We start from the raw sequence: 24771 nt of genomic DNA on the forward strand, positions 1-24771 counted from the left end.
TATTTCAAACAAGTACGTGGGTTTTAAAGAAAGCGAATTTTCACCTCAATCCATCTGTAATACGCTTCAACAATTCTAGTTTCTATGCATTTGTAGTACTTACCCTACTTAGGGATCGTCAATGTCTATTTGTAGTTCAATTCACTTAGATATTCGTATATTATGTTTTGTTTTTTATTCAAATAAAAGTGTCTACTTGAATCATATACTCGGCTGAAGGCAACAACAACAACAACAACAACAACAAGGTGATAGCCAAAACTATAAGGATTTTGGAGAACTAGGGAAATAGTCATAATTCTAAAATTTGAGTGAGTTACACGTGTTTATTGACAACGATAAACATTTGCAACGTATTACGCTATGCAAGCGCGCACTGAGGGACTTTATGACGTCACGAGGCCACCGCCTATGATTGCAATAACACGCGTTACACGTACGCTAGAGAGTTGGTTCTTTCGGCGATACGATATTTTACCAGTTTGTCACAGCTGATTTAAATCTTAGCCAAATTGGAGACTACAAATTTTTGAGTTAACTGGTCCTTTAAAACTCCTATTTCTTGGCCAATTTTTATTTTGTCATGCTGATTTGGAGGCCATTAAAGCATTTGACCCAGTCAAAAAGATTTTGGTTGTATATATTTTACGGTTTTTGTGGAATGTCACGTTAAAGTTGATGCCGTGGTGTCAGTAAATCTAGGTAAACTATAGGTAACAAGAAATGCGGCCGCTTTTTTGTGCATGGCCGCTCAATTTCCCGATCCGTGATGGCGTATTTTATCATATTCTATACAACCTGGGGACCCCAGTTTTTACTGTTTATAAGTATGCAGATATGGCGAAGTGACAGGCTGAGCGCCACCAAGTTAATATAATTCCATATTGAATTTGAAAATCGTGTATATTTTTAAAAACCATATGCTTATTGTTTATGCAACCTGACACCCGACACGGATGTGTGCAAAATAGTATAAGTAACTCAAAATAATTAGTGCCTAGTGGGATATGAACATGGTGAAATTAACAATGTACTTGGTCAGTTCAGCGCCGCGCGCCAACAATTATTTAATTCGGATTATTCCGCAAAATAACTTTGCGCAGGTAGTCACGTGGGCGATTAAAGTGTGTGCAGGCAGGTACGGTCGGTCGCACGCTCGCAGGTACGGTCGCAAAGCTACCATATACAAAAAAAAAACCTCGTTCGCTAACCCTTGTCCTTGACTCTTTTGTGCCTTCTATTCGGCACTTTGAGTCATGGATCGGGAAAAAATTAGACCACTAGACATGAGTTTAGTTTTACCACTAAACATAAAGTTAACCATTAGACATATACAATATAGTTAACCACTGCACTAGACACCCCAATCAATGTCTGGAAAACTGCAAACATTCAGAAAACGATACAAAGAGGGCAGAGGCCTTTTTATGAACAAAGGCAATAGATGAGGCTAGGAAATAACATAATACGTATGTGATGTCAAATGTGTTAGGCATAAGGTTAGTTAGGTTACCTTTGCGAACACAATATGGACAAAAACTCATGAGGGTAAAGGAAATATTTCTACGAACCTAGTGATAGTGAAAAATGTATACGAAGGATGCCACAATTCTGACAACATGCCGCCACTTCTAAGTCGCCCACAAAAAGCCACTGAGCTGCAAGATTTTATTGATTCAAACCTCAGTCTGTCCGATAACCATAATTAGTACAGACAGATCCGTCTGAAAAAATCGATCTGCCGACACACAAAGCTTACAAAGGATTTTTGACGTTTTTGAGTCTTAATAGATGTCCTTTATGGCTGACCAACTTTTCCAAACTTTTCCACGTGTCTTAAGGCCACTTTTTGCCACTTTACCACTTTTTACCACCTTTCTTGTTTGTCGAATATCTTTAGTTGTGAACATCGTAAAAGTTTGCAGATCAATCGAGTGTGTTCACATTACCATGAAGAAAAACTTTTGTTCTAACAATTTTTACGTCAGATAATCAGTTAATTGGATAATTATCAATTAGCTAATTAGCAAAATTCTAAAAAATTTTTATTGGCTCAAAATGATCGGAATAGCTTAAAACACGGAGAAAAGTAGTTTTTAGAAAAACTTTGAAAATTTTTCACTTACATTTTTTTTCGAGACTTGGAAAAATTTCGAAAATTTAAAATATTTTTTTCCGCCAAAAGTGATCAAATCGCAAGAAACGCGGAGAAAAATGCTTTTCAAAAAAACTTAGTGAATTTTTCGTTTCAAGAATACTTAAATCACCAATATTTGTAGTTGGAGTTCAGTAAATCGCGGCAGATTTTAGTAATCAGGAATTACTAAGTGGAAAGGTCTGAAACTGAAAAACGTTAACCATACGATATAAGAGTTTCATAACTAATTACAATATAGCCTTATCAATTTTCACAGAAACTGCACCATAATGGCACAGTCAAGATCGAAAGACGAAACGATAGCCTGCTGTACTATCATTTTATTGATTTCAATGATGAATCAGTGGGGTTAAGATAATCACATTTGTAATAAATAAAACCTCTCTGTACCGTCAATTGTGCTAATCTAAACCGGCCTACCTGGATTACCAGACCTCTTCTTTTCCTCAACAATCAAGCCAAGTTGTTCATATCGCATTTTGTGGGCGATGTAAGTACATTATATCGAGCTGTATTCAATCACAATACGACACAATGCAATACGTGTATATTATATTATGGCCCTTAATGAGGTAATATGAAACGTTCTATACCGTACACTTCTCGTTTCTTCCGTGAGAGGCCCGGTATGGAGAGGTTTTACAGTTTATCACGAAAACGTCTACTTGGCCTCATGACTCTTTGACAGCTCAAAGAAGGCAAGAAAAGACCAGAAAGCTTAAAATGTCAACTCGCTCTTTTCAATGCTCTTCGATTTGTCCCACATTAATACCGAGCTGATCATCATGGGCCCCGAATATCCTGCGGGAAGAACCTGTATTTTTACTTCACAACGTCCAGATTTCAAATCAACATCCTCAATAACATGAACAATCCTTCCTGATCAGGATCTGTCTCTATTAGCAATTTCCAAAATATCCTGACTCTCGTGGAACATTTTACTGAATGAATTATTACCGGTTCTTTACTACCCCTTGCCCGACGCTCGTATCTAAATCTTATCCTTGCCCGTATGTTACCCTTGTTGATTTTACTTTTAGCCGACCCTGACATATGGGGGTGATTTTATACCGCATAGCAAATGAAGCGGTATGCAGTACAATACAAAACAAGTCACAGTAGATGTTGGAAGGTGTATTTACACTTGCTTCCTGGATCTGGCTGTTCCTTAGTTTCCCTGGTCTGTTCTTGCCTTCTTCGAACTGTAAATGAGCCATGAGGCCAAGTATACGTTTTCGTGATAAACTGTAAAACGTCTCTATACCGGGTTTCTCGCGGTATTAAGCGTTTCATAAACCTCATTAAGAGCCATATAATATACACGTATTGCATTGTGTCGTATTGTGATTGAATACAGCTCGATATAATGTACTTACATCGCCCACAAAATGCGATATGAACAACTTGGCTTGATTGTTGAGGAAAAGAAGAGGTCTGGTAATCCAGGTAGGCCGGTTTAGATTAGCACAATTGACGGTACAGAGAGGTTTTATTTATTACAAATGTGATTATCTTAACCCCACTGATTCATCATTGAAATCAATAAAATGATAGTACAGCAGGCTATCGTTTCGTCTTTCGATCTTGACTGTGCCATTATGGTGCAGTTTCTGTGAAAATTGATAAGGCTATATTGTAATTAGTTATGAAACTCTTATATCGTATGGTTAACGTTTTTCAGTTTCAGACCTTTCCACTTAGTAATTCCTGATTACTAAAATCTGCCGCGATTTACTGAACTCCAACTACAAATATTGGTGATTTAAGTATTCTTGAAACGAAAAGTTCGCTAAGTTTTTTTGAAAAGCATTTTTCTCCGCGTTTCTTGCGATTTGATCACTTTTTGCGGAAAAAAATATTTTAAATTTTCGAAATTTTTCCAAGTCTCGAAAAAAAATGTAAGTGAAAAATTTTCAAAGTTTTTCTAAAAACTACTTTTCTCCGTGTTTTAAGCTATTCCGATCATTTTGAGCCAATAAAAATTTTTTAGAATTTTGCTAATTAGCTAATTGATAATTATCCAATTAACTGATTATCTGACGTAAAAATTGTTAGAACAAAAGTTTTTCTTCATGGTAATATGAACACACTCGATTGATCTGCAACCTTTTACGATGTTCACAACTAAAGATATTCGACAAACAAGAAAGGTGGTAAAAAGTGGTAAAGTGGCAAAAAGTGGCCTTAAGACACGTGGAAAAGTTTGGAAAAGTTGGTCAGCCATAAAGGGCACCTAATGGGACTCAAAAACGTCAAAAATCCTTTGTAAGCTTTGTGTGTCGGCAGATCGATTTTTTCAGACGGATCTGTCTGTACTAAATGATAATATGCCGTAGGACTATTTGTTCCAGAACAACGTGCCTAAGAACAACTTGTCCACTTGAAGAACCTTGACATTGCTACACTTTGTATACCTCTCCACCGCGCCAGAAGGAGTAGGGACCTTTTCCGCGTACAATTGGCAAAATTCGGGGTTTGCGATAGCAAAATAAGTTTTTGGAAACACTTATGAAAGTTTCGGCAGAAGTGGAATGTAAAACATAAAATAAAATGTTTAAATAAATGAATAGTGAAGGTTTGATAAAAATTGAAGAAAACTGTAAAAAATGGTACGTGTCAGAGCAAAAAAAGTTGGGAAAAATCGCAAAAATATGAGCCAAAAAAGGTGTATAAAATTGTTCATAACTTTTTTTTGATCATGATAGGAAAAAAAATTTTTTAAGTGCAAAAACACCGCGGCAGAAGGAGTAGGGACCTTTTCACGCGCAGATTGGGAAAATACGGCCATCTCGCTCTTAGACAGCTTGATTAGTGTGTTTATTCGTTTTCATTTGACAAATGAAGTACACCAATGTATTCATAAAGGTTTACACATGATCACACAGAAAGAATTTTAAAAATCGGATAAAATCTGTTAAAATGGTAAAAAGAAACCTCCGCGCATTTGGTAATATTGAACGAATTTGCGCCCATAATTTTTGTCTTCATTTAACAATTTCTTGGCTGATAGACACAATACAAAAATTGTGCAGTTAAGTGTAGAAAGCTGAAATGATTTTCTAACCGTACATATTAAAATTTTTCCTCAAAATTGATGTCTTAAATCACAATAGATACCATATTGAAATCAGTCCGCCGATAAAAATATTACATATCTGGCGCAAATATATCTCACCCTAATCGTTGTCGGTTTTTAACACAAATTTCTACAAATAAAGTCTTTATTTCTCCAAATGAGCATAATATTCTATTATACAATTAATATTTGGCAGTTTTGACATTTTAGTAATAAGAAATGTTTCTTTGGTTGATACGAAAAGATAAAGTTTAGTTTTTTCGGCAGAAAACTATAAGAAGTGATTTGTCCGATGTATCTTCATTGTGGGTTATTCACTGAATTAGAAACATTATTTCCATGTCATCATTCATCATCGTTTGGTGCTTTACCATGCTTGCTGATGGAATACAATGTGGGATATTCCGGTTTCAATTATCACCCATTGACTGTCTGTAGTGTCACACGGTTGACGACTAGAGGAACTGAAAATATGTACGACATTAGTTAAAAGTGTAAACAAGAGAAGTCAGAGTATAAACAGTTAAACTGGTATCCAATTAGTATGTCAAGATGGAGTAAAGTGTAAAATAGTAATGTGTAATGGTTTTATGACCGTTGGGCTTGCATTGAAATTAGGCGGGAAAAATTGTGTACACAGCACTGAGGTCCCTACTCCAAGAGGCAAGAAAACGCGCGCGCAAACTTCAAAAGGTCCCGAATCCAGCCGACCAAAATGGTAGTCGATCTCATTGTAGAATTTGACCGTAGAGAAATTTACTAACTAACATTAATTTTGTTAAAACTGCGTTATCATATTTGTTAAACAATCCTCCAAAGTCACAGCAAGTTGTTCATATATTGGTAATCTATTGCAGAAATACCGTATTTCTTGTTTTCGGTCGGAGCAAAACGCAAAATGGGGCAAAATTTCGCAAAAGCTTTAACGTTTTATATCAGTAAGATGATTTGATTATAAGGCTGTAGGTACCTCCAATCCTACTTAATCAGATTTGCTGGTCCAAGGTAAATCGGTGACAAATCGAATCAAATGCGTGTAGATTCGGTTGAATTCTAGCACATTCAAGCACATTTTTCTAATCCTAGGTAGATATAATAACGTGGTCATGGTAAGTAAATAAAACTTGAGCATAAAGTTAGCTACTATATGGTTGTTAGAAATTACCACAATTGCACTTTTAAACTTCACAACTGAATCACCAATCAATTCTTGTCACTACTTCAAAGTTTTGAGACGGCAGAATGTTGTGAATTGTGAATCCTAAGCTATCACACCAGTTCAATTACACTTCAAAACTTCAAAACTGAATCACCAATCAATTCTTGTCACTACTTCAAAGTTTTGAGACGGCAGAATGTTGTGAATTATAGCTCATAAGCTATCACTCCAGTTCAATTACACTTTTAAACTTCAAAACTGAATCACCAATCAATCCTGGTCACTATTTCAAAGTTTTGAGTCGGCAGAATGTTGTTAATTATGGTTCCTAAGCTATCACTCCAGTTCAATTACACTTTTAAACTTCAAAACTGAATCACCAATCAATCCTGGTCACTATTTCAAAGTTTTGAGTCGGCAGAATGTTGTGAATTATGGTTCCTAAGCTATCACTCCAGTTCAATTACACTTTTAAACTTCAAAACTGAATCACCAATTAATTCTGATCACTATTTCAAAGTTTTGAGTCGGCAGAATGTTGTGAATTATGGTTCCTAAGCTAATAACGTGGTCATGGTAAGTAAATAAAACTTGAGCATAAAGTTAGCTACTATATAGTTATAGTATCACTCCAGTTCAATTACACTTTTAAACTTCAAAACTGAATCACCGATCAATTCTGGTCACTATTTCAAAGTTTTGAGTCGGCAGAATGTTGTGAATTATGGTTCCTAAGCTATCACTCCAGTTCAATTACACTTTTAAACTTCAAAACTGAATCACCAATTAATTCTGATCACTATTTCAAAGTTTTGAGTCGGCAGAATGTTGTGAATTATGGTTCCTAAGCTAATAACGTGGTCATGGTAAGTAAATAAAACTTGAGCATAAAGTTAGCTACTATATAGTTGTTAGAAATTACCACAATTGCACTTTTAAACTTCAAAACTGAATCACCAATCAATCCTGGTCACTATTTCAAAGTTTTGATACGGCAGAATGTTGTGAATTATGGTTCCTAAGCTATCACTCCAGTTCAATTACACTTTTAAACTTCAAAACTGAATCACCAATCAATCCTGGTCACTATTTCAAAGTTTTGAGTCGGCAGAATGTTGTTAATTATGGTTCCTAAGCTATCACTCCAGTTCAATTACACTTTTAAACTTCAAAACTGAATCACCAATCAATCCTGGTCACTATTTCAAAGTTTTGATACGGCAGAATGTTGTGAATTATGGTTCCTAAGCTATCACTCCAGTTCAATTACACTTTTAAACTTCAAAACTGAATCACCGATCAATTCTGGTCACTATTTCAAAGTTTTGAGACCGCAGAATGTTGTGAATTGTGGTTCCTAAGCTATCACACCAGTTCAATTACACTTCAAAACTTCAAAACTGAATCACCAATCAATTCTTGTCACTACTTCAAAGTTTTGAGACGGCAGAATGTTGTGAATTGTGAATCCTAAGCTATCACTCCAGTTCAATTACACTTCAAAACTTCAAAACTGAATCACCAATCAATTCTTGTCACTACTTCAAAGTTTTGAGACGGCAGAATGTTGTGAATTGTGGTTCCTAAGCTATCACACCAGTTCAATTACACTTCAAAACTTCAAAACTGAATCACCAATCAATTCTTGTCACTACTTCAAAGTTTTGAGACGGCAGAATGTTGTGAATTATAGCTCATAAGCTATCACTCCAGTTCAATTACACTTTCTTACTTCAAAACTGAATCACCAATCAATCCTGGTCACTATTTCAAAGTTTTGAGTCGGCAGAATGTTGTTAATTATGGTTCCTAAGCTATCACTCCAGTTCAATTACACTTTTAAACTTCAAAACTGAATCACCAATCAATCCTGGTCACTATTTCAAAGTTTTGATACGGCAGAATGTTGTGAATTATGGTTCCTAAGCTATCACTCCAGTTCAATTACACTTTTAAACTTCAAAACTGAATCACCGATCAATTCTGGTCACTATTTCAAAGTTTTGAGTCGGCAGAATGTTGTGAATTATGGTTCCTAAGCTATCACTTCAGTTCAATTACACTTGCAAATAAATACTTAATAAATAACAAAAATAAATACTTACTGATTGGACGATAGTCTGCTGCCACTGATCCGCAACTCTCCGCTCCAATCGGTTAATCTGGTGTGCTTGACATTTTGCTAGAAAGGGTAAACCCGGTTAAATGTAATCTGTCACAAAAGGTAAGAAAGGCGTGATCAGAAGTCAAAACTAACATCCTAAGCTACCATTCTAGTTGTGGTTGAAAACGAAGAGACACTATGTAACAAAACTAGATGGCCGAGTGGGCTAAGCTGTCACCATTCGAATAGACGGTCAAGGGTTCGAATCCCAGTGTCAAATAGCTAAAGATATGTGGATCTACCTTACAATGTACAAGTTACACAGTAAAGTGTTATTTTTCTTAGGTGGGGTTGTTTGAAAATGAAACATGTAAATCCAAAATCTGTTATGTCTCACAAAACTGTGGTTCAACAGACCAAGAAATTTAAACCTTATATCCGAACGACGTCCAAGACCCTGTACGTCATGTACAAATTCATTACAATCTTATATGTTTTAGCCTAATTTATATTTCTTAGCTAAGTTAAATCTTGAACGGGCCAGCAACAACTGAATACGGTAATGTGATCGTTTAAGTACAAAGAAAAACAGTGCAATTGACAGTGATAAGAAAGTTAGCGTTGCAAAGATTCAAGAGTCGCAGGAATGATACAAATCATACGTGTCATGATCCAACGCGAATGGCGAAACAAAATTGCGTTGGCACTTATATTTCATATCCCAATGTCTTGCGCGGCGTAAGATTGTATTTATGACGCGCACAAAATTTACAGCTTTTTGCACTTAAAAAATTTTTTTTCCTATCATGATCAAAAAAAAAGTTATGAACAATTTTATACACCTTTTTTGGCTCATATTTTTGTGATTTTTCCCAACTTTTTTTGCTCTGACACGTACCATTTTTTACAGTTTTCTTCAATTTTTATCAAACCTTCACTATTCATTTATTTAAACATTTTATTTTATGTTTTACATTCCACTTCTGCCGAAACTTTCATAAGTGTTTCCAAAAACTTATTTTGCTATCGCAAACCCCGAATTTTGCCAATTGTACGCGGAAAAGGTCCCTACTCCTTCTGGCGCGGTGAAAAAGCTGTAAATTTTGTGCGCGTCATAAATACAATCTTACGCCGCGCAAGACATTGGGATATGAAATATAAGTGCCAACGCAATTTTGTTTCGCCATTCGCGTTGGATCATGACACGTATGATTTGTATCATTCCTGCGACTCTTGAATCTTTGCAACGCTAACTTTCTTATCACTGTCAATTGCACTGTTTTTCTTTGTACTTAAACGATCACATTACCGTATTCAGTTGTTGCTGGCCCGTTCAAGATTTAACTTAGCTAAGAAATATAAATTAGGCTAAAACATATAAGATTGTAATGAATTTGTACATGACGTACAGGGTCTTGGACGTCGTTCGGATATAAGGTTTAAATTTCTTGGTCTGTTGAACCACAGTTTTGTGAGACATAACAGATTTTGGATTTACATGTTTCATTTTCAAACAACCCCACCTAAGAAAAATAACACTTTACTGTGTAACTTGTACAATAAATGTTTTTGCCATGAAACGGACCAAACTGATCCTAACTCATATTCCACTCATCATAGCATATCGCTTCAGCATGTACAAAGGGCATAACCTCAATCAGTTTAATGTAGTGAAATGACTGGTGTGAATGAAGTAGTGTACTAATACAAGTTGGAGAGGATCAGGTAAGCTTAGTCAGCATCCATGATGTTACAAACCCTCTGGGACATTACTGCGCCCAGTCTCCAAAGTTACAGTAAATTCCTACTACGGACAAACAAACACAGACAAAACACCAACAAGAAACTGATATACACTAGCTAGCTCAGAGAGGAAATGAGTACCGGCTCAGGAGGTATGTCAAAACAGGGCGCCCTTTCGAACACTACTCGGGCTAGAATCAGTGCAATTCGGACACTACTATGCAACTGAACCATGCAAAACTATATAAGTACACCTATGCTGGCAAGGCAATAGGTCAGACTGCCAGTCCTGAAAACCAGTTCTATGATAAGGGTCACGCAAGCCCCGAAGGGTTAATACAAAATCAATAAATGTTTTTGCCATGAAACGGACCAAACTGATCCTAACTCATATTCCACTCATCATAGCATATCGCTTCAGCATATGCTATGATGATATGTAACTTGTACATTGTAAGGTAGATCCACATATCTTTAGCTATTTGACACTGGGATTCGAACCCTTGACCGTCTATTCGAATGGTGACAGCTTAGCCCACTCGGCCATCTAGTTTTGTTACATAGTGTCTCTTCGTTTTCAACCACAACTAGAATGGTAGCTTAGGATGTTAGTTTTGACTTCTGATCACGCCTTTCTTACCTTTTGTGACAGATTACATTTAACCGGGTTTACCCTTTCTAGCAAAATGTCAAGCACACCAGATTAACCGATTGGAGCGGAGAGTTGCGGATCAGTGGCAGCAGACTATCGTCCAATCAGTAAGTATTTATTTTTGTTATTTATTAAGTATTTATTTGCAAGTGTAATTGAACTGAAGTGATAGCTTAGGAACCATAATTCACAACATTCTGCCGACTCAAAACTTTGAAATAGTGACCAGAATTGATCGGTGATTCAGTTTTGAAGTTTAAAAGTGTAATTGAACTGGAGTGATAGCTTAGGAACCATAATTCACAACATTCTGCCGTATCAAAACTTTGAAATAGTGACCAGGATTGATTGGTGATTCAGTTTTGAAGTTTAAAAGTGTAATTGAACTGGAGTGATAGCTTAGGAACCATAATTAACAACATTCTGCCGACTCAAAACTTTGAAATAGTGACCAGGATTGATTGGTGATTCAGTTTTGAAGTAAGAAAGTGTAATTGAACTGGAGTGATAGCTTATGAGCTATAATTCACAACATTCTGCCGTCTCAAAACTTTGAAGTAGTGACAAGAATTGATTGGTGATTCAGTTTTGAAGTTTTGAAGTGTAATTGAACTGGTGTGATAGCTTAGGAACCACAATTCACAACATTCTGCCGTCTCAAAACTTTGAAGTAGTGACAAGAATTGATTGGTGATTCAGTTTTGAAGTTTTGAAGTGTAATTGAACTGGAGTGATAGCTTAGGATTCACAATTCACAACATTCTGCCGTCTCAAAACTTTGAAGTAGTGACAAGAATTGATTGGTGATTCAGTTTTGAAGTTTTGAAGTGTAATTGAACTGGTGTGATAGCTTAGGAACCACAATTCACAACATTCTGCCGTCTCAAAACTTTGAAATAGTGACCAGAATTGATCGGTGATTCAGTTTTGAAGTTTAAAAGTGTAATTGAACTGGAGTGATAGCTTAGGAACCATAATTCACAACATTCTGCCGTATCAAAACTTTGAAATAGTGACCAGGATTGATTGGTGATTCAGTTTTGAAGTTTAAAAGTGTAATTGAACTGGAGTGATAGCTTAGGAACCATAATTAACAACATTCTGCCGACTCAAAACTTTGAAATAGTGACCAGGATTGATTGGTGATTCAGTTTTGAAGTTTAAAAGTGTAATTGAACTGGAGTGATAGCTTAGGAACCATAATTCACAACATTCTGCCGTATCAAAACTTTGAAATAGTGACCAGGATTGATTGGTGATTCAGTTTTGAAGTTTAAAAGTGCAATTGTGGTAATTTCTAACAACTATATAGTAGCTAACTTTATGCTCAAGTTTTATTTACTTACCATGACCACGTTATTAGCTTAGGAACCATAATTCACAACATTCTGCCGACTCAAAACTTTGAAATAGTGATCAGAATTAATTGGTGATTCAGTTTTGAAGTTTAAAAGTGTAATTGAACTGGAGTGATAGCTTAGGAACCATAATTCACAACATTCTGCCGACTCAAAACTTTGAAATAGTGACCAGAATTGATCGGTGATTCAGTTTTGAAGTTTAAAAGTGTAATTGAACTGGAGTGATACTATAACTATATAGTAGCTAACTTTATGCTCAAGTTTTATTTACTTACCATGACCACGTTATTAGCTTAGGAACCATAATTCACAACATTCTGCCGACTCAAAACTTTGAAATAGTGATCAGAATTAATTGGTGATTCAGTTTTGAAGTTTAAAAGTGTAATTGAACTGGAGTGATAGCTTAGGAACCATAATTCACAACATTCTGCCGACTCAAAACTTTGAAATAGTGACCAGGATTGATTGGTGATTCAGTTTTGAAGTTTAAAAGTGTAATTGAACTGGAGTGATAGCTTAGGAACCATAATTAACAACATTCTGCCGACTCAAAACTTTGAAATAGTGACCAGGATTGATTGGTGATTCAGTTTTGAAGTAAGAAAGTGTAATTGAACTGGAGTGATAGCTTATGAGCTATAATTCACAACATTCTGCCGTCTCAAAACTTTGAAGTAGTGACAAGAATTGATTGGTGATTCAGTTTTGAAGTTTTGAAGTGTAATTGAACTGGTGTGATAGCTTAGGATTCACAATTCACAACATTCTGCCGTCTCAAAACTTTGAAGTAGTGACAAGAATTGATTGGTGATTCAGTTTTGAAGTAAGAAAGTGTAATTGAACTGGAGTGATAGCTTATGAGCTATAATTAACAACATTCTGCCGACTCAAAACTTTGAAATAGTGACCAGGATTGATTGGTGATTCAGTTTTGAAGTTTAAAAGTGTAATTGAACTGGAGTGATAGCTTAGGAACCATAATTCACAACATTCTGCCGACTCAAAACTTTGAAATAGTGACCAGGATTGATTGGTGATTCAGTTTTGAAGTTTAAAAGTGCAATTGTGGTAATTTCTAACAACCATATAGTAGCTAACTTTATGCTCAAGTTTTATTTACTTACCATGACCACGTTATTATATCTACCTAGGATTAGAAAAATGTGCTTGAATGTGCTAGAATTCAACCGAATCTACACGCATTTGATTCGATTTGTCACCGATTTACCTTGGACCAGCAAATCTGATTAAGTAGGATTGGAGGTACCTACAGCCTTATAATCAAATCATCTTACTGATATAAAACTTTAAAGCTTTTGCGAAATTTTGCCCCATTTTGCGTTTTGCTCCGACCGAAAACAAGAAATACGGTATTTCTGCAATAGATTACCAATATATGAACAACTTGCTGTGACTTTGGAGGATTGTTTAACAAATATGATAACGCAGTTTTAACAAAATTAATGTTAGTTAGTAAATTTCTCTACGGTCAAATTCTACAATGAGATCGACTACCATTTTGGTCGGCTGGATTCGGGACCTTTTGAAGTTTGCGCGCGCGTTTTCTTGCCTCTTGGAGTAGGGACCTCAGTGCTGTGTACACAATTTTTCCCGCCTAATTTCAATGCAAGCCCAACGGTCATAAAACCATTACACATTACTATTCTACACTTTACTCCATCTTGACATACTAATTGGATACCAGTAGTAAGAGATATTTACCCTCTGTAGCACACATTTTGCTATTGCACACATTTTCCGACACTTGTAAAAATTTCACGGATTTTTGACACTTGTAAAAATTTCACGGATTTTCGACACTTGTAAAAATTTCACGGGTTTTCGACACTTGTAAAAATTTCGAGCATTTTCGACACTTGTAAAAATTTCACGGATTTTCGACACTTGTAAAAATTTCGAGCATTTTCGACACTTGTAAAAATTTCACGGATTTTCGACACTTGTAAAAATTTCGAGCATTTTCGACACTTGTAAAAATTTCACGGATTTTCGACAATTGTAAAAATTTCGAGCATTTTCGACACTTGTAAAAATTTCACGGATTTTTGATACTTGATAACCGTTTTACAAACTCTATTGCTGAACCAATCACTCCTTTTTTACTATTATCTGTAGATCTAAAGAGTAACTCTCTATGATTAGAGTCTGAAGATCCAGAAAACAATTAGTTCTTTTTAACTATTGTCTGCAGTTCCATAAAACTTTGTCAGCCTCTATTGAATAGATCTAGAATAGAGAAAACAGTCAACCCTATGGCCTCTCTAGATATTTTTAACAGTGCAAACGGTCTCTCCTCGAGTGAAGTTATTGTATGAACCATGAAGATTAATTAACAGCGTACGAAGTTTTTCATTTAGATAGAGCAGATGATTGAACCGAGCGGTGAGCTTGTAAAATTCAATAACTCATTGTTCAACTAGCTCACTGTCTATTGCATGGAAGCTAAATTCTTAGAAGTTTAAATTTATCACAGATCATAGTAACAGAGTGAAGTGTAGCACAGTTTACCTACCATACTATCTTGATGCAAGCTAGTAAGGTATCTTGATGCAAGCAAACTACAGTGAAATTCTTTTTTTTTGGACTGCCTTATTTAACTTGAACGGTGACAAATTTTATTTTAATTTAAATTTATCATAGATCATAGTAACAGATTGAAGTGTAGCACAGTTTACCTACCATACTATCTTGATGCAAGCTAGTAAGGTATCTTGATGCAAGCAAACTACAGTGAAATTCTTTTTTTTTTGGACTGCCTTATTTAACTTGAACGGTGACAAATTTTATTTTAATTTAAATTTATCATAGATCATAGTAACAGATTGAAGTGTAGCACAGTTTACCTACCATACTATCTTGATGCAAGCTAGTAAGGTATCTTGATGCAAGCAAACTACAGTGAAATTCTTTTTTGGACTGCCTTATTTAACTTGAACGGTGACAAATTTTATTTAAATTTAAATTTATCATAGATCATAGTAACAGATTGAAGTGTAGCACAGTTTACCTACCATACTATCTTGATGCAAGCTAGTAAGGTATCTTGATGCAAGCAAACTACAGTGAAATTCTTTTTTGGACTGCCTTATTTAACTTGAACGGTGACAAATTTTATTTTAATTTAAATTTATCATAGATCATAGTAACAGAGTGAAGTGTAGCACAGTTTACCTACCATACTATCTTGATGCAAGCTAGTAAGGTATCTTGATGCAAGCAAACTACAGTGAAATTCTTTTTTGGACTGGATACAAGTAAGCAGAAAAGGAGGAATGTTGAGCCCAAATGAAATGAGCACAGGCGTCCTTATATAGCTGCTCCACTTCCAGTTCACTAACATTCAGTTCTCTTTAAGTTTAAGTTCTTTGTTTAAGACTCTGGGCCCAACTTGAGAGTCTAAATTTTGAATTCTAAAATTCATATTTCTTATATAATTTTTTAAATTTTATGTTTAGTAAGCACTATACTATGGAACTGGGACAGTTGAACGCCGACGCAAATGTTGAAATAGAGGGGAGAGTTAAATATCTAAAGACGAAGATGATTAGTGGAGCGAAGATCGTTCAAAATTTTGCTTTGACGGGGTCTGACGGACTTCAGATACTCTCCCATTTCCCCGTGGATGAAACAGAAATGTTAAAGGTAAATATTCAAAAATTTAAATGATTCATATAGAATTAAAGAATTTTAAAAACTTGATTATAAATCTTGGTTTTGTATTTGTTTCAGTAAATAAGTAGGTTTCAGGAGGGTAAACTCTATTATTATTCAATTGATGTTAATTATTATCTGAAAGATTTTAAAATCACATCAACTCTAGAAGGGATTGACGAGTGTTTTAGATTAAATGATATCGTTTTCAGAATGGTGATGAAATCAAGGGGGCTGCCTCGAAAAAGGGGCAATATCTTACATTACGTGTATGGATCGTAACTAGTTCTACTGATAATATTCCCACCCCACCCTCCAAAAGAAAGAAAACTGTCTCTCGGCCTGCTATAAGCAGAGGGAAAACTTTACCAGTGAGTGGCTTTTTTTTTTTTTTTTCTCTTCCCTATTTCTAATTGGAGCCTAAGTCAGGGGTGGTTACTGCGAATTAGCCGAGATTAGAACCTGAAGTTTATTAGCTGGGATTAGAAAGGGTCGGGGGTTGTGATTTTGGCTAGAGTCGAAACCTGATTGAGGTTGAGGCCTCCAGTCGACCACTGAGTATAGTACACAAACAATTTAAAGTGTTTTAATGTTGATATATTTTCAGAATCAGGCGCCGAGCGAGCCGGCAACCAGTTCAAAGAAGTCGATTAGGAAAGTACCAACGGTGAGTAGCTTCATTTTTCTTATTCTTTTAAACAAACACAACTTTGAATCTCACTAGAACTACAATGTATCATAGTTCAGAATTATCCTATCCTAAGTATAAAGAAATTCAAGAAATTAAGTAAGAAAAAAATGAATAAATATTTGTTTTAGCTTCAGTATCCCAAAACATTATAATCAACAAGATGTTTTTTTTTCTCACAATCAATTTGACTTGATATATTTTTCAGGATCTGGCTTCTCTACTGGATTTAGACTTTGACTAACGACCCTACCCTAATCTGATTTAGAGACGACACTATTATTTAAAAAATGTATTAGACCACCAATAAACATTTCATACCATGATTTAACTTTGACCCTCCCAAGACCATTGATTTGTGTCAGAATATAGTTTGACCCGTTACTAATATTTAAATGTATGCTCAATTGAGCACTCCTTCCATGATATTGTAGAGAATTATTCGCTTTAAATTTCGTAGTGTTTTAGGGACCTCAGTTCCAAATGAATAAAAATGGTGTTAGTTAACCTCGAGATCTGATTGTATACATTTAAATTTTTGATGTATTGTTTAAGTTCCTGTTGTCAACTATTTATTTTCAATTAACATAGAAAAATATATTTGCTTTACAAAAACTCTTTCTTTCCTATGGCTGATCAGTAGTGTACTTACTGTGTACCCCACCAAATAAATATTTAACATGTTATATCTATAGCTCCCTATGATCTAAATCGATTACCTTCCTCTAACATGGCGACAAGGATGGGCCTCGGTTATTGAAAATATGAAAATAAACGAATACGACTACTAATTAAAAATAACAACAACTGATTGATTAATATAACAACATACTTTATTTTACAATTATAAATGATAAAAACCAATGATAACAATAACCGAATGATTATTGAAAGTATAAAAATAAAATGAAAACGACTACTGATTAAAAATAACCATAACTCATTGAATAATATAACATGCTCTATTTTACAATTATAAACAATAACAACCAATGATAACAACAACTGAATGATTATTGCAAAATATTAAAACGAATACGACTACTGATTAAAAATAATCATAACTCATTGAATAATATAACATGGCGACAAGGATGGACCTCGGTTATTGAAAATATGAAAATAAATGAATACGACTACTAATTAAAAATAACAACAACTGATTGATTAATATAACAACATACTTTATTTTACAATTATAAATGATAAAAACCAATGATAACAACAACTGAATGATTATTGCAAAATATTAAAACGAATACGACTATTGATTAAAAATAACCATAACTCATTGAATAATATAACATGCTCTATTTTACAATTATAAACAATAACAACCAATGATAACAACAACTGAGTGATTATTGCAAAATATTAAAACGAATACGACTACTGATTAAAATATGTAAATGAAAAATAATGGTAACTAGTATTGATGATCAAAATCAAAACATGTAAAAATATATAAATCGAATCTTCAGAGTTGCTTTCCTATTGGATAGTCCTGGCGCATGACGATTAGCAACTCTGTACTGTAGCTGAAGGCTATAGATCTAACTACTATTTAATCACGCAGCAGTTTCTTATTGCTAGTAGTAGCGCCACTACCAGTGAGAGTAGTTATTTGATTTGATGAAAAGGTAGAAAAGTGAGCACTCTCACTATAGAAAATGTCCATCAGAAGAGAATTCTCTTCACTACTGTTTGAATTTACTTGTTATTCTATTTTAATTATTATCTTATTACACATTTTGCTACTATCTTTTCTTGCTATTTATTTTTAAATGGTTAACCATACTTTTTTTTCTTTTTTATTTTGGGGAAAATTTGCCTTCCTCAGCTGGTCGTTACTTTATTTTTCTAATATTCTTATCATTTTAAAACTTTGATCAGCTGCAGGGGGTGAATTTGCGTCAAGGTTCTGTAATATGAACCAGTTTTCACAGAAAAAAGACCGTCCGTAGGTGGTGAATAGCCACATCCTTCACGAGGTGACCCCGTTCTCTGCATTTTATTTTACCCTACTTTTTGACTTATGTTTTTATTTTCCAATGCAGAGGTTACTAAATACGGCGGATCGGTTATAAAATACTTAGTACTATATAAAGGCTTAAAAACAGACCTCTTATCACAAAACTATTAGCATGAGCGAACTGACTTTTAATGTAACACGAGCCTTGAATGACTCTGTCATTGAATTTAAGGTTAGAGCCCCTGAAACACAGTTCAACGGAACCCCTGAAGAAGGGTTGGAGGTGCTCTTGGGGGGTGTTGACACGATAATAGAGCACTTCATGCAACGACGGAACTGTTTCAAGTTCCATGTCACTTTGGACGGAGTATTTCAGGTATTTGATTTGCTACTAACAATCTGTTAAAATAGTGATAAGGAAATTTTCAAATCCAAAAGAAGTGGTTTAACAAGGAAAAAAATATAGATAAATAGAAGTTGATATATTTCATTTACAGAAACATATAAACGGAGAAGAGCAGACATTTGGTTTCAAGACACGAGCAACTGTGTGTCTGAGATCATCAAACAAGGATGAGATGATCAATGAAGTTCGAAATAAAATCTTGAACTCATACGAGTCTTTTCAAGGAATGGGTTGGTAAAGTTTTCTAATTTTTATTTCATTAACCTCCAACTACCTTGACCCTAATCAAACCAAGTTGAGTTATGTTACAATTGCAGATACAAAGATTATTACAAATAATCTCAACAGGTAGCGGTTGGATATGGAGACGATGGCAAATGGTTACAGTGCTCGTCATAAAGTACAACCCTGTATCAGGATGATTGATTGAGTGATTGATTAGGGGTCTATATAGGGACCACTATAATGTTGAAAATTGTTGTTTTATATCTTACTAATTTCAATTAACTTTGAGAACTTTCAATAGTTTAAAACCAAAAATCAATAACAAGAGTGATTGAAATTAAAAATGTAGATAGAAGACATATTGCATTTAAGTTTGAATTATGACGTGATTTAAGAACATAATTATCCATGTTATATATAACACTCTATATAACATTATATAAACTCTCTTAAATTCTAGAATGTCGACTTACTTGCCAACTCCCAAACTGTTGAAAAAGAGAAGATGTCTGTTGAACATACGGAATAAAGATGACCAATCATTCCTTTATTGTATTGTGGCTGCTTTGAAAAGACCTGATAGAAACCCAACACGACCCGGATTCTATAAGCGTTATGTCAAGAAACTGATCACGACAGGTATATATCAAATATTAACAATTATAACATATGCAACCGTCACGTGACCGTAATAATCTAGTGAATATCTAGAGCTTGGTGAAGAATAGAAAATGATACTTGTACCCACAGGAATCAACGCACCAAAACGGTTGGAGGACATCCCCCTGTTTGAGAAACAAACCTGTAAGTCCCTTTATCCATATAATAAAGCAACTTTCCTAATTACACATTCATAATATTTTTAAATTTATCTTTATTCTTATATCAACTACGATTTTCAGGTATATCCGTCAATGTTTTTGGTTACAGTGAGAGCGAGCTAAGAACACACATTTTCCCTATTTACACGACGAACTTCAAGTTTAAGAGGATAGTACATCTGATCAGTTTGACAGAAAGAAATAAAACACATTATGTTCTGATCAAATCCCTATCAACATTTTTGAGATTGGTCACGAAATACGAGAAAAGAATGTTGACATGTGAAAGATGTTTTAGAAGGTTCACATCCAAACGTTTTTTTGAAAAGCATGCAACGTTCTGTGAGACAGGAGAACCCTCTGTCTTCATGCCTGAAGACCCTGTATTGAAATTCAAAAACTTTCAATACAAATTTACCTGCCCTGCGGTCATGTATGCTGATTTTGAAGCCTATCAGATCAGCATGAACGAGAGCACCGGTCAAAAAAGCTCAAACATCGCTGAACAAAAACCAACAGGGTTCGCATACATGATTGTGTCACCTCATGATGTTCTTTGTAGACCATTGAAGTTATATAGAGGTGAAGACGCAGCCGCAAAGTTTGTAGACTGTTTGATAAATGAGTGTTACGGCATAGAGGATATACTTAACGAGGTGCAACCAATGGATTTCACAGACGATAACATGGTGCAATTTCAAACAGCAACCAACTGTTCAATCTGTAAACAAAGATTAATTTGGGATGATTTGCACAATCCTGTTGTTCGCGATCACTGTCATATTTCAGGTTGATAAGTTAACTTATACTATTGATTATTACAAACGTTTACAATTGAAATATAAATCTAAAATTGATTATCTCTAATGTGACATCTTATTCAGGTTCATTTCGTGGTGCCGCTCATTCTCAATGTAATTTGAAGGCTTGTCAACAAAAGAGGTTGTTTGTCTACTTTCACAATGGGAAGGGTTACGACAATCATTTCATTCTAACAGCTTTAGCTGATGACAAGAGAACGGGTACCATAGAGGTTATTGCCAATACTGCTGAGAAATATACCCAGATTAAGACCCAAAGATTCATAGTCCATGATTCAATGAGTCACCTCGTTGGCAGTCTAGATAATCTCTGCAAAAGCTTGCGACAGAGGGGCTTGGATGGGTTTAATCTAATGCGAAACGAATTCCCCCTCGATGATCAATTTCGATGTGTGTTGCAAAAGTTAATCTACCCCTACGACTATATAGACGGGTTTGACAGATTCGAGGAGCCAATTCCTGGTAAACCAGCGTTTTTCAACAAACTCACCGATGAAGATTTGTCTGACGAAGATTATGACACACTCTTAAGAATTTGCAAAATCTTCAATATAACTACTTTAGGGGAACTTCACGATTTGTACTTGAGGTGAAACATTAATTACATTTTAATGCTCTTATTTTGATAGCCTATCATGTAACCCTTTCGCGATTATACTCAAGAAATTGCATGAGTTTGATATGTAACCTTGAATTCCCTCCTTCTAGAATTTTGATAAGCTTACGAGTTGAATGATATTTTCCTGTCTAATCTAAATTCATGCTTCAGAGTGGATGTTTTGATACTAGCATGTGTCTTTGAGGACTACAGACGGTTGGGTCTTGAAATGTTTGCTATAGATCCAGCGTATTACATAAGTTCACCAAGCTACTCGTTTGACGCTATGTTGCATCTAACGAATGTTGAGTTAGAATTGTTGACAGATGTGAACATGTATGAATTCTTTGAAAAAGGTTAGTTTCCTAATGTAGGGAGTAGATTATTTCTTCATGTTTTTCATTAATAAAAATACAGAAACCTTTTGAACTCACTTGAATATTGATTAAGGATTTTTCAGGAATGAGAGGAGGTTGCAGCACAGTTTTCAAACGTCTAGCCACAGCTAACAACAGAGGTCTACAAAGATATAACGATCAAATGCCTCAGTCATCGATTTTCTACACAGATTGTAATAACCTGTACGGGTAAGTTTTAAAATAAATTAACTGGCAAGTGTAACTCAATTAAGTGTAAATCATATTAACTACATTCTGTTTAGCCTTATCTGGTCTCTGTTACAAGGTTTGTAAACTGGATCGGGTAGATAAGGATGGTTAGTTTAGGTCTGCACCATGCTTTCAACCATGCACCATGCTTTCAATATCATTATTTTCCTCTGCAGGTATTGCATGCAAATGAAGCTGCCCCACAAAGATTTTAAATGGTTGACTGAGCAAGAGATATCCTCTCTGGATGTCACAAAGATCGACGTTAATGGTGATACAGGGATGATTTTGGAGGTTAGCTAAGAGTTTACTTAATTATTTCAAGACTATATAGTGTAATGTTTCTGACTTCATTACATTTATTCTAAATTTTTACAGGTTGACTTAGAATACCCTGACTCACTTCATTCGAGTCACAGAGATTATCCCTTGGCTCCGGAGAGGTTATCTATAACAAAGGATATGCTGAGTGAGGAGACGAGGCAGTTTTTTGATGATTTCAACATATCATATTCAACCCAGACCAGACTCACGCAAACTGTCTTACCTAAAACGAATTATGTCACACATGTCAAGAACTTGCTGTTTTACACACAGCAAGGACTTGTTCTCAAAAAGATACATCGAGCTGTGACATTTTACCAATCTTCTTGGATGGCTGAATATATAAAAACAAATACTATGAAGAGGATTGAAGCCCAAAACAAGTTTGAGAAGGACTTCTTTAAACTTCTGATAAACAGGTGATTATTGACAGAATCAAACAGGTTATTTTTACTAATTTCAGAAAAACGCGAATCTTTAAAATTTTGTTGCTAAATCGATAATTTCAGTGTCTTTGGCAAGACCTGTGAGAACGTTAGAAAATATCGAAAGTTTGACTTGGCAACAACTGAAAAGCAAGTCAAACGCCTCTCTCAAAGAGTTGAACTGAAGTCTGCTGTCGTTGTATCCAAAAATCTCGTCATTTTTGAGTCAAACAACCTTGAGATAACGTTAAACAAACCTCTTTATGCAGGCATGGTAAGGTTGTTCAAACTGTATTTTAACTGTGATCGCTCTCTCAATTATACGTAATTTACTCATGTTTTCCAAAACAAATTTATAGACAAGCTCATTTGTAACTCTGCTCATTTTTCCAGGTGATTTTGGAACTTGCAAAACTCCACATGTATCAATTTCATTATAAAGTTATGCGACCTCTGTTTCCAGGGAAAATTGAGGTTAGTTCTACTCAAATTCTAGCTTAACAGAACAACAACAGACCATTATTCTAGATGTTCTTATTTTTCTCTATTTAAAATTAACAAATTTCAGTTGTGCTACAGTGACACGGACAGTTTTCTATACCACATACAAGAAGGCGATTTGACTGAAAAATTTTCGAGAATATCCTCAACTTTCATGGACTTCTCAAACTACCCTGTGAATCATTGTCTCTATTCCATTCAGAATAAACTCACCCCGGGCAGGTATTATCAGTCACTAAATCAAATTAAAAATCAATGTATGATAAATTAGGGTTGAAGGCAGCCGAATTTAACTCTTTCACATTTTCAGATTCAAGGACGAAATGGCAGGTTGCGAAACCCATCAGTTTGCTGGGTGTAGAGCCAAATGCTACTCTATAGTTACAGATGAAGAACAGAAAATGGGAGCCGCGGGAGTGAAGAGAAATATGCAAAAGAGACTGAAGCATGTCGATTTTGTAGAAACAATCGCACATTCCACGTTTAAGAACATTACTCAGAACACCCTAGTATCAAAAAATCATAGAATTTTTATGAGACAATCAGAGAGAATAGCTCTAAGTTTTGTAGATATTAAGAGGGTTGTTTTAGGTAATGGAATTGACACAATTCCATACGGGTATAATGGATATGTTGATTGACTTTTTATTTGTTTGTATCTTATTTATGTTTAGGTTATACAAAATAAAAGTCGCATATTATTCGTTTATAAAATTAAAACGTAAATGATAATAACTAAATCTAAAACAATCAACTAAATCTAAAATATCCAACTAAATCTAAAAACACCCAAGAAAATTAAGATTCAATAAAATTTTTTATAGCAATACATTTTGCCTTGGCACAATATCTGGCATTGTGTGACCTAAAACAGTTTGCATCTGGCAACACATCTGGCATCTGAAATCCTAATTCCTGTACATTTGTAACTATAGTTGTTGGTAGAATGTTTTGAATAAATTTCAAGGTAAGATCGTTGTAGGTATACACATGATATTCTTGAAATCTCCAAAATATTTCGTTCATCTTCTCGTAGGGAAACCAGCCATCATGATAGGACAGGTTGTTGAGGTTCTTGGTGGCATACCGTATGGTTCTTTTATCAACATCATTTAGATCTCGATTCATAGGGGGTTTCACAAGGTAGTGGTTGAATTCATTGTTGATAAACATACAGCAGATTTCTTTGACGATAAAACCGCTCGGTAAAGTATATCCGTCTGTAGTGATGTAGACATTCATGATTTGAAACGTTCTGTAATTCGCAAAACAAGAAATGAAGTGAGAACATTCCACCTCCCTCTTTATAGCTTTGCTTTCTTTACTTTAACCATAGCCTCAGAAATGCAACTGTCGTTTAAACTGTTGATGTATCTCCCAAAGTACAATGCTTGAGGAGAGCTTGTTAATAGAAAAGTTTTTCCAAGATTACAGTAAATGACAGCATCTTTTTT

The 24771-nt window shown here is 35.0% G+C and overlaps 3 protein-coding genes across 8 annotated transcripts in view; 2 read left to right on the plus strand and 1 right to left on the minus strand.

The window, feature by feature from the left end:
* The window catches only part of LOC134823007 (uncharacterized), a 57382-nt gene that overhangs the window by 20140 nt on the left and 12471 nt on the right, over positions 1 to 24771 (minus strand). The window lies entirely within an intron of this gene.
* Positions 1 to 24771, plus strand: part of LOC134823008 (proteasome subunit beta type-1-B-like) — a 96633-nt gene that overhangs the window by 12289 nt on the left and 59573 nt on the right. The window lies entirely within an intron of this gene.
* LOC134822903 (uncharacterized) lies at positions 14761 to 23998 on the plus strand. Of its 5 annotated transcripts, XM_063834180.1 has the most exons (14): positions 14761 to 16299; positions 16536 to 16595; positions 16825 to 19858; positions 19970 to 20023; positions 20122 to 20829; positions 20925 to 21450; positions 21631 to 21815; positions 21920 to 22046; positions 22244 to 22361; positions 22446 to 22810; positions 22901 to 23090; positions 23210 to 23290; positions 23385 to 23539; positions 23628 to 23998. In XM_063834180.1, the coding sequence occupies exons 3-14, from the start codon at positions 19681 to 19683 to the stop codon at positions 23956 to 23958; spliced, it is 3018 nt and encodes a 1005-aa protein (XP_063690250.1). In that variant the 5' UTR covers positions 14761 to 16299; positions 16536 to 16595; positions 16825 to 19680; the 3' UTR covers positions 23959 to 23998. The 5 variants fall into 5 exon arrangements, with proteins under 5 accessions (XP_063690250.1, XP_063690248.1, XP_063690249.1 ...); XM_063834178.1 differs by having other exon boundaries at positions 14761 to 19224; positions 19343 to 19858; XM_063834179.1 differs by having other exon boundaries at positions 14761 to 16595.

The sequence above is a fragment of the Bolinopsis microptera genome, chromosome 11 (genome assembly GCF_026151205.1).
Source record: "Bolinopsis microptera isolate Bmic1 chromosome 11, MBARI_Bmic_1.0, whole genome shotgun sequence".
Classification (NCBI taxonomy): Eukaryota; Metazoa; Ctenophora; class Tentaculata; order Lobata; family Bolinopsidae; genus Bolinopsis; species Bolinopsis microptera.

What these genes read in the sequence shown, in the direction of transcription:
- LOC134822903 (XM_063834176.1), top strand. Translation starts at nt 19,681, where the DNA reads ATGTCGACTTACTTGCCAACTCCCAAACTGTTGAAAAAGAGAAGATGT. An exon ending in CAAGAAACTGATCACGACAG is followed by an intron (nt 19,859 to 19,969) that starts GTATATATCAAA and finishes TTGTACCCACAG; the next exon opens with GAATCAACGCACCAAAACGG. An exon ending in GTATGAATTCTTTGAAAAAG is followed by an intron (nt 21,816 to 21,919) that starts GTTAGTTTCCTA and finishes AGGATTTTTCAG; the next exon opens with GAATGAGAGGAGGTTGCAGC.